The following is a 13,028-nucleotide window of genomic DNA, read 5'->3' on the forward strand; positions in this document are numbered from 1 at the left end:
CTCTCTCTCTCTCTCTCTCTCTCTCTCTCTCTCTCTCTCTCTCTCTGTCTCTCTCTCTGTCTCTCTCTCTCTTTCTCTCTGCTATGATGCTCTTGTTTCAATGACAGTACTTATCCTAAATTGAATAATTCCCTCATTTCTTTCTCCTCTTAAACCTTAAGCAATGTAAATTAGATATTACTCCCAAACAACCCAGACCTAATGTATGAGGACTTGCTCCAAAATGCTATAAAATGGGAGAAACAGAGGCAGACAGATCTGGGATTTCAGAGAGTGCAGCTTATAGGGGGATTGTAAGTTTAGCTCCAGGTAGTAGAAAGGACAATTTGTTCCTTGCAATTGGAATCTGAAAGTGGGAACACGTATGGGTTACGATAGAAGTGATTTCATTTTAGCTGTCATATCTCTAGTTTGTCTTAAACTAACATCAGCGAATTGGGATATTTCTGCAGACAGGCCCTGGTTATAAAAACTCCACATACCAGTGCAATGAAAATAAAAAATGAGTGTATAAATTTACCCATTTATATGAATAAGCTGTGCTAAGTAATTGTGCCTCAGGAGCTCCATTTATTTAATTATGGTTTGCTGGAAAACTATGCAGAAATAAATGATTAGGTTGTTCTGGGACAACCATGCAGTTATAAATCAAGATGGCTATAGGAATATCCATGCAGATACTGTTTATTAATCCATTTCAGAAAGAAAAGTAAGCAATTTTTTTTTTTAATTCAACACAGGAAACTTGCAGAAAGTAGTTGGGGCAAGAAGCTGAAGGTCAGGTGGCTGGTAATTTTTGTCCCATTTCCATCAAAGTTTTAGTGTTTCAAGGTTATTAAGCAGTCAGGTCTGGGTTAGTTTTAACATGCAATCCCGAACTTTTGGATCTCTGGGGTCAGCACAGACAGCTCTACCTCGAGCGGTGATACAGCTGGAAGATGAGCAGGAGAGTGATTAGGAAGTGAAGAGTCATAGCAATGGCGATGAGGAGCCCCATCCTCTCAGCCCCTCAGGTTCTCCAATCAAGACAGCCTGCTCTTTCTACTCTCTATAGGATGCAGTTAGGGCCAGGCTCCTCCCAGAGACCCTTTCTCAGCCCAGGGCACTCCCTAGTGACTCTTGGGCATGTCCTTGGGCAGCTTGCTGCCTGCTTTCTCTTTCCTTGCTCCTCTTCCTTCTTCTTCACTAGAAATGTGTCATTTCTGGTTCCCTGAGGGTTTCTAGTAAGGACACCAGCATTCCCCTACCCTACCGTGGCAGAATCCAAAAGTGGAACTTTAGGGCCACCTGTACATCAGTTTCTTCCATCAAGAGCCTGTAGTAGTTTAACTGCAACCCACAATGGGTGAGTTTGGTACTTACATGACTGCTCGCCTGAAGCACTCACTGCTTGTCTCAAAACAGTGTATCATGAGGTTACACAGGAACCATGGAGTGTAGGAGAAGCAGCAGTCAGCAGGATGGTGAAGGGCTGCATGGTGAAAGCCAGCTGGTAGAGAAAGGGCCATTTGTGAGTCCAAGGCTGTTCCCTTAAGAATTCAGTGCTGGGTACTGTGAAAGGTACCATGGAGAGGGCCACTGAAAGGATGCTTGCCCCCCCCTCCCCAAACAGCATTGGCTGCCATGTGCCTGCCTGAGACCCTTGCCAGATGTACTGAGGACTCCAGGATGGGCTCCAGCAGTGCCAGAGGCCCTTCTAGAAAAGAATAAGACATCTGTATCTACCTGCAGGCAGTGGAAAGCATCCTAAGTTCCATGAGGCTGACTCAGGTCAGCCAGGTGGGAATAGACAACTTATCTTTGGAAGAGGTATCAGTCTCCTCTTCTGATCTTCCCTGAACATTCAAATACCCTTAGAATGCTTTTGTTCTCCCCTTAACAGAAGGGAAGATGAATCCTTGGGACTGATCTGTGCCACTTACTGTATTTAAGTATATGTCGGGCTGGGGAGATGGCTCAGTAGAATATGCACTTCCCTGGCAAGCACAAGGGCCTGAGTTCAATCCCTGGTTCCACAAACAACAACAACAACAACAACAACAACAACAACAACAAAAACCCAAAAAACAAAACAAAACAAAAAAAAACCACTGTCTCAGAAAGATAAAATAATAATACTTTAAAGCCAACATTTTATCCCTAGCCTTCCAAGGTCAATTAAGACTCAACACATGAGAACTTGTACTGTAACGTCATGTAACTTGGTAGTGTTCCAAATTTTCTGATCAAGGAGATTATGGGGCCAAAGAGGAAAGTGATCAATGATGTAGAGTGTGCCTAAGGAGAGTCACATGGAGAGAAAACATTCTCTCAGGCTTTCACAGACAGCACATTAGCCAAGCAATGGCCGTGACTCATCCACATAGGCTGACACTGACAAACAATCTGAGGTACAGGATCTCAGGATAAATCCTGAGGGGATTTCTCTGACCTTCTCAGACCCAAATGCTACAACTCTTGCTGTATAGGTCCTGCTTTTCCTTGGTCTTAACCACCCAGAAGAAAAGTATAAAAACAAAGTCGAAGAAGTAAAGCCATGCTGTTATGTTGAGCTGTAGGGGACTCATGTCAGCAATTTCTGACATTGCCAGTCAAACAGAAGACCCAATACTATTATGGACTACTGAACTCTTTTAGAATATTTTGATGAGTTAACACACCTATAATATTCAAATAACGGAACTAAACAAAAAAAGGGTATACAGATGAATGTCCATTTTGTATCTGTGTATTCAAAGTGGTTAGGATAGATTTTTGTTACATTCTCTTAATGAATAGAGTGATTTGTTCTAATGGTGCTTGTAGATAGGATATCATGTCTGCATCTTGTACAGCAATTAACCACTGGGAGGAATGTATGCAATGTGTTAATTATTGAAACTGTCCTACCAATTTGGTTTGAAACTGTCTCATTGCTATTTGTTTATCAATAAAATTATGGAAAAAAATGGTTATACCAAAAAAATAAAAATAAAAAATGAAATGAATACACACTTCTTAGAAGTACAATTAACTAATAAATATATTGAAAAATACAAAAAATGCTCAAAACTCTTCATTCTAAAATTCAAGTAGCTTCAAAGATTTTGCATAAGTTACAGAGCTACATTGTGATAATTACGCAAATGCAATTAAACCCTTTCCCATCCCTTCCTCCCTTCTTTTTGTCCCTTCCTTCCTTCTTGTTTCCTTGCTACCTTCCCTCCTTCCTTTTTGCCAATTTTCTAACTTAAATTTAATTTCCATAATTTACTGTATGATGGCATAAAGCAGCAAAAAGGAATGACATTATCATTTAGATTACTATTTACATCTCCTATGAAGCATAACTAATAAACTTGGCAATAAGAATTCAGCTGCCAACTTTGCCCAGTAATTGCTTTCCATTGTTTGTAGCTCATTTTCTCTATACAGTGAGCTCTTCAGATCTGGAGGTTCCACATCTGTGCAGTGAGCTAGCTGTGACTTCAAAATATTGTTTAAAAAATTATATCAGTACTGAACAGCTAAAAACTTCTTTTAATTCTTTCCATTATTTTTATCATGGATATCAGGGATGGAAACCAGGGCCTTTACACTGAGCTATATTTTCAGTCTGTTTTCTGTGTTTTATTTTTGAGGCAGTATTTTGCTAAATTGCCTAGTCTTGATTGAGACTTGTGATTCTCTTGCCTAAGTGTCCCGAAGTCCTGGGATTATAGGAATGCATCACGAAGATCAGCTTCGCTATCTTTCATTTTTATTTTTTATTTTTTGGCGGAACCGGGGATTGAACTCAGGCCCTTGCGCTTGCCAGGGAAGCATTTAATCCACTGGGCCATCTCCCCGGCCCCTTGCTATCATTTTAAACATTACAGCCTAACAACTATTTACTAGAACCATCTTGTTTTATGTATTACAAGTGGTCTGGAGATTATTTAAAGTACAGGGACTGATGCAAACCATGGAAGGATGTAGCAACTGTATGAGGACCAGACATTTGTCATCTGTATGAGGACCAGACATCATTCTCCATGGACATCAAGGGATGCTGTATGCCCATGTGAATTCCATTTACTGAGGCATGTCCATTGTAAGACGCTTGATATGACCTGGGTTGGCTTACACAAAGAAAAAACACCTTAAATGCTTTTGTCTTTCCATAACTATGTCCAAAGTGTCTCGTATCCTAATTCCACTGCTTAGTAGTTATGTGATCATAAGTTATCTCATGTTTCTAGACCTCTTTTATTCACTTATAAAACTAAAATACTGTTCAAAACAATGAAAGTACTGGTGTCCCACTGTTGTCCCCCTACAAATAGGGCTAATTCAAGTTCTCTACATATCTCTGTACAGGGTTGTTAGGAGGGATACATATGTTGGCATTTCTACAACATCTGCAGCAGTGGCTGCCTTATGTACAGGAAATATTAGATATGTATTTGTTAAATGAAGAATAGAATGGTTTGGTGATTTGGGGCAAGTCATTTCCTTGGGTTGTCTTACTACTTCCTTTCAAGAACGACAGATTTATGATTGACTGTGTACCAGTGTTCTAGCATTATAGAATTCTATGCTTCTCAAGTATTTAAAATTGTACTAAAGAATAATTTGATCTAGCACTTGATAGTTGTATGTAAGCAAAAGGAATATATCAAATATTTCTGATGATGAAAAATAAGGTAATTATTTCCTCAAGTGAGATCAACATCCATGCACAGTTTTCCCCCAGAGAGCAAAGGCTAGTGAGGGAGGCAGGTGTATACCCTGCTGTTGCTTTCAAGCAAGTTTCATAGCCACGTCTGGGATGGAGAGTAGCTGTGGGGTACAGTGGTGCCCCTCTGCATCTCCTCCTTTCACAGCACTGCTGTGGCCCTGGCCACCAGTGAGAAGGCTCATTTGACTCACCATCTACGTCGTCATCCAGGGCTTCAAGGGCAGCAGCCATGATGAGGAAGGCGAGGGCAGCCGTGGACATCATGATCCTCATGGTGGGCATGCAGAGCTGGCCTGAGGGCTCTTGGGCTCCCTGCTCCTTGCCTTCCTGGCCAGCCTTCATATTTATAAGGTGAAGTTCAGGAAGTCAGAGCAGAGGTCAAAATGCTGTTCTTTGCTACATCCTAGTCAGCCCACAATTTCTAAAAGAAGGAACAAGGCTGAGCACACAACAGAAAGTTGAGGGCCAAGCCTGCAATAGGAAGTGAGTGCAGAGGTGACTTGGACTGTCTTGTCTAAATGTCCTGAAGTTCTCAGATTATAGGAATGCATCACCAAGATCCACTTTGCTATCTTTTTAAACATTAAAGCATAACCACTATGTACTAGAATTATCTTGTCTTATGTATTGCAAGTACTCTAGAGATTATTTCAAGTACAGGGAGTGATGTAAACCATAGAAGGATGTGAGCACCTATAGCTTTTGTTATCTATATAGTGTTTCCTAACTGTTCTCATGGGTACTGGGAAAGAGTAAATATTTTAAGACGGGTCCTTTCTGATAGGATATTGATTGATCTTCTAAATTGGAGGAGTCCTAACCAACCCCGAGGATTACATGACCATGCAGTTCTTCATAGCCTATAAATGCGGGATCCATCAGAGAGAACAGTTACTTGTAAGCTTGGTCATGTGATTGTCCTCTGCATCTGGACATAGGTTGGACTCTTTCTTTGTCTCCCACACCATATCTAACTCCTTAGTAAGTACTTTTGGCTCTACCTTCAAAAATGCACCAACTCTTCCTCGTTGAAAGAAAAACCTCAGTTTCGTCTCCATTTTGTCACTCTCAGTATTTCCCTTCTGACACCATCTACTTGGGGTTAGCAGGGACCCCACCACCCTTTAGTCTCTGAGTCTTTCTCCATGTCAGATTTCAATCCTAAGTCGTGGGTTCTCCAGTTTCCCACAACTTGTGTCTGAATTGACTACAGATCTCAGGATTCCATGACCCTCAGTTCAGATGTGATGTTTTGCTAGAACAGCTCATAGAATTCAGGAAAACATTTTACTTCTTATAGTCTGAGTTTATTAGAAGGACTGTAAATCAGACACACCCAGAAGAAGAAGTGTTGTGATCAGTCCCAACTTCAAAATTACAAAAGTTAAAAAGACTTCATTTGGGGCCTTAGCTCCTTTGGGATTTGTCCTTGAGTGACTTTGGCTTCCCCTGCCTTTAACCTTCTGAAAGGTGGCTTCCCCTGCTATAGTTTGTGTCTTGTGATCCCTCTAAGGCCTCATGCAGTTAGTTATTGGGGTGAGCTTCTACAGTTTGCGATTAATTCATTATCCAATGCAGAGATCATGGGTGTGAGTGCTACACCTACCCTGGGGTGCGTAATCTTCATACAATGTGGTGAAGGGAGACATCCTTGCTCTCTTCCTCTGCTGCTACTGTTGCCCCTGCTGCTCCCTTTTTGCTTTTGTTCTTGCTGTTTTCTGTTGTAATGAGCTGCTGCCACTGCCATGTGCAACCGTGCCTTGGAGCCAATCAAGTATAGACTGAAACCACCAACTATGAGCTAAATAAGCCTTTTTTCCCCTTTCTTTGGGGTGTTGGGTATTTTGTCCCAACAATAAGAAAAAGGTGACATACATATCTGGTAATCTCAGCAATATAATTTTTATTAAATTTTTCTTTAAGTTAAAAAAATAAGGCAGACTAGGAATGCAGCTCATTGTGAAGATCCTGGGTTCAATTCCTTGTGTTGAGAAAAAATTAGCCAATGAATATGTGTCATGTTAGGAAATGTGCTAAAAGACTTTTTTCTAAACTACTGTCAAGTCTTCAGATTACCTGTTTTAGTAGGGAGAAGTTAAGGAAATAAAATAGTGTGAAATTGTGTTTAAACTCTTTGGGGTTACAATAATTCCCAGCATTTGTCATTATCTCAGGACTTGTTACAGAAGATGTTTGGTTACAAATTTTTCTCCCATTGATCTCTTACTCAAATTCACTGAAAGTAGGTAGACTTTTTTAAAAATGTATTTAGTGCAGAGTCTACAGTGTCTCACTACACAGATCGAACTTGTAGTGATCCTTCTTGTTTTTCAGCTTCCCAAGTGATGGGATAACAGGCATATGCCACTATGCCCATTCTCGTTTGCTGTCTCAGCATGCCCTGGGAATGGGTTGTCATTTTAGGTCTGGGATAGAAGCCCTGGCCTCTGTGTATGCCTAAGCAGGTGCTTTAATCCACTGACCTATCTGGCCAGTCCTATTGTAATTAAAGCTAATAGATTTTGTTTTTTGGTGTGTGTGTGTGTGTGTGTGTGTGTGTGTGTGTGTGTGTGTGTGGTAGGCTCAGCCCATCCTGGGGATAGGACTAGCATGGCATGTGGTACTGGAGATCAAACCACATCCCTGCATGTTTGCCTAGGTTGCCTAAGCAGCAGCTTTAGAACACTGAGCTATCGCACAGGCACCAAGGTATAAGTTTTAAACTTTTTTCCAGTAAAATTATTTTGTTGTTTAGAATTTGGTACTGTGTTTTGGATTTTGTGATATTCTTAACAAAGATGTACTACTTATACATATAAACATATACTTTAATGGCAAGTATATAAAGTTAATATTAACTTCATCTTTTTTTTCTTCTAGAAGAAGATTTTATTTTATTTTTTTCCATAATTTTATTGACAAACAAATAGCAATGAGATGGTTTCAAATCAAATTGGTAGGACAGTTTCAATAATTAACACATTGCATACTGTCTTCTTAGTGGTTATTTGCTGTAAAAGATGCAGACACAATATCCTATTTACAAACACTATTAGAACAAATCCCTCTGTTCATTAAGAGAATGTAACTATATATCTATCCTAACCATTTTGAATACACAGACACAAAATGGATATTCATTTATATATCTTCTTTTTTGTTTAGTTCCGTCATTTGAATATTATAGGTATGTTAACTCAGCAAAAATATTCTGAAAGAGCCCAATAGACCATAATAGTATTGGGTTTTCTGCTTCACTGGCAATGTCAGAAATTGTTGACTTGAGTCTCAACTTCATCTTTAAACTCTATAAAAATATTAATGCACATGAAAAATCAAGTAAACACTAATGCGATTATAATGGATGTCTTAGGCAAGGACTTTTGTTGCTGAGATAAAATACCCCAATGCCCAAAATGAAGGAAGGAAAAGTTTATCTAGCTCACAGTTTGTGAAGGTTTCAGTCCATAAGCAGCTGGCTCCAAGGCAGGGTATCATAGCATAAAAGCAACAGTTCACAGTGGCAGAAGACAGAAAAGCAACAAGAGCAAAAGGTGGGGAGAGCCAGCTTCTTTTCATCTCTTATACTGTAAGCAGGCTACCACCCATACATCTCTGTATGTTCCTCTTACATAGGCTCAGGATGTTTGCAGAGAAATGACCATGGCCCCATTCTAAGCCACTTAGTTTATTTATTTATTTATTTTAAATTTATTTTATTTTATTTTATTTTTTCAAACCAAATTGGTAGGACAGTTTCAATAATTAACACATTGCATACATTCTTCCTAGTGGTTAATTGCTGTACAAGATGCGGACATGATATCCTATTTACAAACACCATTAGAACAAATCACTCTATTCATTAAGAGAATGCAACTATATATCTATCCTAACCACTTTGAATACACAGATACAAAATGGACATTCATCTGTATACCCTTTTTTTTTTGTTAAGTTCCATTATTTGAATATTATAGATGTGTTAACTCAGCAAAATATTCTAAAAGAGTCTAGTAGTCCATAATAGTATTGGGCCTTCCGCTTCACTAGCAATGTCAGAAATTGTTGACCTGAGTCCCCTACAGCTCAACATAACACCATGACTTTACTTATTATACTTCATTTTCATACTTTTCTGCTGGATGGTTAAGACCAAGGTAAAGCAGGACTTATGTAACAAGAGTTGTAGCTTTTGGGTCTGATAAGGTCAGTGAAATCCCCTCAGGATTTATCCTGAGATCCTGTACCTCAGACTGTAGAACCTTTGTCAGTGTCAGCCATGTGGATGAGTCACGCCATTGCTTGGCCCATGTACTCTCTGGGAAAGCCTGAGAGAATGTTTTCGCTCCATGTGACTCTCCTTAGGCAAACTCTACATCATTGATCACTTTCCTCTTTGGCCCCATAATCTCCTTGATCAGAAAATTTGGGACACTGCCGAGTTACATGATGTTACAGTACAAGTTCTCATATGTCCTGAGTCTTAATTGACCTTGGAAGGCTAGGGCCAAAATGTTGTCTTTCCTTGTGGCCCTCCTTTTTCTCTAATTTTGGTAAGCCACTTAGTTTAACCTCCTAAACTTCTAACCTTCTAAACTTTTCTAAATTAGCACAATGTATTAACCATAACAGAAGGTCCTCAGTACCCCATTGTGACAAATGCAAAATTCAACTACACAAAAGAAGAGCAATGAAATATTAGAATTGAACCAAACTTTAGAGAAAATAGACTTAGTGGATGTCAACAGAGTTTTCCATCCCATGACATCAAAATACACATACTCCTTGCCTGTATGTGGGGTGTTCTCTGAAATAGGCCAAATATCAGCTTGTACAACATGCTTAAGTAAATGGAAATAAATTGAAGTTATCTCATGCCTATTATCAGAACATAGTATAGTGAAATTGGAAATCAGTGACAAACATTACCATGACAACTTCATAAACAGCATGCTTTACCAGGAATTGGAAATTTCCATTACATGGAAATTGCAGGACACTGTCCTAAAAATGGGAAATGAAATTACAATGTCTACAGTTAAATGATAAAAACAGTGCAAAATACCAGAATACAAGGGCAACAAGGAGACCATTCCTATGAGGCAAATTTATATGAGTGAATACCCATATCATAAAAAAGAACAAGTTAAAATAAACAAACTAATAATGAACTTCAACCTTCTAGAAAAAGAATAGAAAGGTAAACCCAAATCTCATACAATGTAGGAAATTATAAAGATCAGAGCAGAAACCAGGGCATTGAAAACTGAGAAAACAACAAAAAATCCACCAAAAAGGTGCTTCTGGCTGGGGAGATAGCTCAGTGGTTCACTTGCCTGCCTGGCAAGTGCAAGGTATTGAATTCAATTGCTGGTGATGCATGCAATGCCATCCCCAAAACTGGGCAAGGTGAAACATACCTGTAATTGCAGCACTGTGGAGACTGAGACAGGAGGATCACTATAAGTCTGAACTGTGTAGTGAGACTATGTATCAGTCAAAGAATCAATCAATGAATCAATCAATGAGCAAATAAATACTTTATTTTAAAAAGTTACTTCTTTGATGGGGAGATAGCTCAGTGACATAAGTACTTGCCTGGCAAGCACAAGATCCTAAGTTAAATCCCTATTACCACAGGAAAAAATGTTGCTACTTTAAAAGATTAAACAAAATCAAGGAACACTTAGCTAACTTTATTTCAAAAAAGAGGGAAAGAAAAGACTTAAATCCATGCAATTAAGAATGAAAAGTGTGAAGTCACAATGAATCCTGAAGAATTCCAGATCAACTATACCTACCTTGAGAACTCCTGTTCTAATAAGATGGAAAATGAAGAAATGGACAGATTCTTAGGTACATATGAATTCCCAAAGCTGAACCAAAATAATTCTAAAGAAACCAATATCAATCAATGAAATTGAAGATGTAATTAGCAACCAACCAACAAACAAAAGGTCAGGCTCTGGAGGATTCATGCTAAATTTTGCAAGAAATTTAGAGAAGACCTAATATCACTACTTCCTGCACTCTTCAGTGAAATTGAAGGAGAAGCTGGGTTCTCAAATTAATTCCTGGAAGCAAACAGCCTGATACCAAAACCAGAGTAGGACTCAACTAAGAGAACTACAGGCTAATCTCTGCAATGAACATACATGTAAAATTCCTCAATAACATACTGATAAAAAGTATATATCAAATCGTTAAGATTATACATCGTGACAAAGTAGGATTCATCCCAGAAATGCAGGGATGTTTCAACATATGAAAATCAATAAATGCAAAACACCGTTAACAGATCCAAGAACAAAAAAACATACAATCATCTCAAAAGATGCAGAAAAAACATGTGACAAAGTCCACAACCCATTCATGATAAAAACACTACAGAAAATTGAAATAGCTGACTTTTTTCTCAATCTGATGAAAGCCATCTATAACTAACCAATGGCCAGCATCTTAATAAGTGAACAAAACCTGAAAACCTTCACTCAAAAATCACAAACAATAAAAAAACACAACAAAAATGAAAACCAAAAAAAAAAAAAAAATCACAAACAAGATGAGAAGCTCTACTGTCACTGCTGCTATTTACTATAGTTCTGGATTCTTTACCCAGAGCAATTAGACAAAAGAAAGAAACAAAAGGAATAACAAAGGAAAAGAGGAAGTTAATTATCATTATTTACAAGTGACATGATTAAGACCCCCAAACCTCCAATAAAAGTCTACATTTGTTTGTTTTTGGCCAGCTCAGCCCACCCTGAGGATGGGGCTGATGGAGCATGTAGTACTAGGAAGCACACTGTGGTCCCAGGTGGCTGCCTAAGCTTGCCTAAGCAGGGTTTTTACTGAGCTATCTCACTGGTCCCAAGACGTCTACATTTCAAACAAGAACAGTAGCATAGTTGGATGCAAAAATCAATGCTTAGGGCTCAGGGAGATGGCTCAGTAGGATAAGAGCTTGACTGGCAAACGCAAGGATTTGAGTTCAATCCCCGGTTCCGCAACAACAACAACAACAACAACAACAACAACAATCAGTGCTTAAAAATCAATAGACTTTTTGTACATGAATAAAAAACTAACTGAAAAATAACACTTTTCATAATTGCATCCAAATGAGAAAAATGAAATTCATAGAAATGAAATCTAAAGGGACTAAAAGACCTTTAACTTGAAAAGTCACAGTATTCTATTTCTAAGGTAATTTCTTTATTTTATTTTATTGAGAAAAAATAGCAATGAGACAGTTTCAAAACTGATTAATAGGAGAATTTCAATAAGTAATACATTGTACATTGTAATCTTCTTAGTGGTTATCCATAGTACAAGATGCAGACAGGATATCCTGTGGAGACACTTAGTACAAATCTTTCTTCTCATTGAATTAAGCAAAGGTAGCTGTATATCTATCCTAACTATTCTGTATATATAGATACAAAATAGTCTTTCCTTTGTATCCCCCCCTTTTTTTTTGGAATTTGAAAGGACCATAACTTTATGTTTTCATTAATTTCATTGAGAAAGAAATAGCAATGAGACAGTTTCAAAACAGGTTAGTAGGACAGCTGCAATAAATAATATATTGTATATTGTTGTCTTCATAGTAGTTATACAGAGTACAAGATGCAGAAATGATATCTTGTCAAAACACTTTTAGTATAAATCTTTCTTATTGAACTAAAAGAAAGTAGTTGTATGTCTACACTATTTTGTATATACAGATATGTTTTTTTCACTACAAAGTGGACCTTCATTTATATTACCCCTTTTTTGTTTAGTTTTGTCAGAAATGGGTGTTCCATTGCCATCCAAATATTGTAGGTGTAGGAATTCAGCAAAATAATCCAATATAGTCCAATATTCCATAATAGAAGTGGGTGATCCGTGGAACTGGCAATGTCAGAAGTTATTGACGTGAGCCTTTAACAGCTCAGCATATTAATATGGCTTCACTTTTCATTTTCTAAATTTTTTTTCCATAATTTTATTGAGAAACAAATAGCAATGAGACAGTTTCAAACCAAATTAGTAGGACAGTTTGAATAATTAACACATTTCATACATTCTTCCTAGTGGTTAATTGCTGTACAAGATACAGACATGATATCTGATTTACAAACACCATTAGAATAAATCCCTCTATTCATTAAGGGAATGCAACTATATATCTATCCTAACCACTTTGAATACACAGATACAAAATGGACATTCATCTGTATCCCGTTTTTTGGTTAAGTTCCATCATTTAAATATTATAGGTGTGTAAACTCAGCAAAATATTCTAAAAGAGTCCAGTAGTCCATAATAGTATTGGGTCTTC

At 38.0% G+C, this 13,028-nt stretch overlaps 1 protein-coding gene across 1 annotated transcript in view; it reads right to left on the reverse strand.

Annotated features, from left to right (window-relative positions):
- Positions 1–666: 666 nt before the first annotated feature.
- Positions 667–13,028, reverse strand: part of LOC101580430 (C-C motif chemokine 15-like) — a 58,523-nt gene continuing 46,161 nt past the window's right edge. Inside the window, exons 4-5 of the mRNA XM_023703111.1 lie at positions 1,363–1,489; positions 667–931 (exon numbers count right to left, since the gene is read on the reverse strand). Coding sequence (XP_023558879.1) covers positions 844–931; positions 1,363–1,489 — 215 coding nt within the window. The 3' untranslated portion in view covers positions 667–843. The remainder of the gene's footprint in view (positions 932–1,362; positions 1,490–13,028) is intronic.

Source organism: Octodon degus, unplaced genomic scaffold (assembly GCF_000260255.1).
Source record: "Octodon degus isolate 3935 unplaced genomic scaffold, OctDeg1.0 scaffold00164, whole genome shotgun sequence".
NCBI classification, from domain to species: Eukaryota; Metazoa; Chordata; class Mammalia; order Rodentia; family Octodontidae; genus Octodon; species Octodon degus.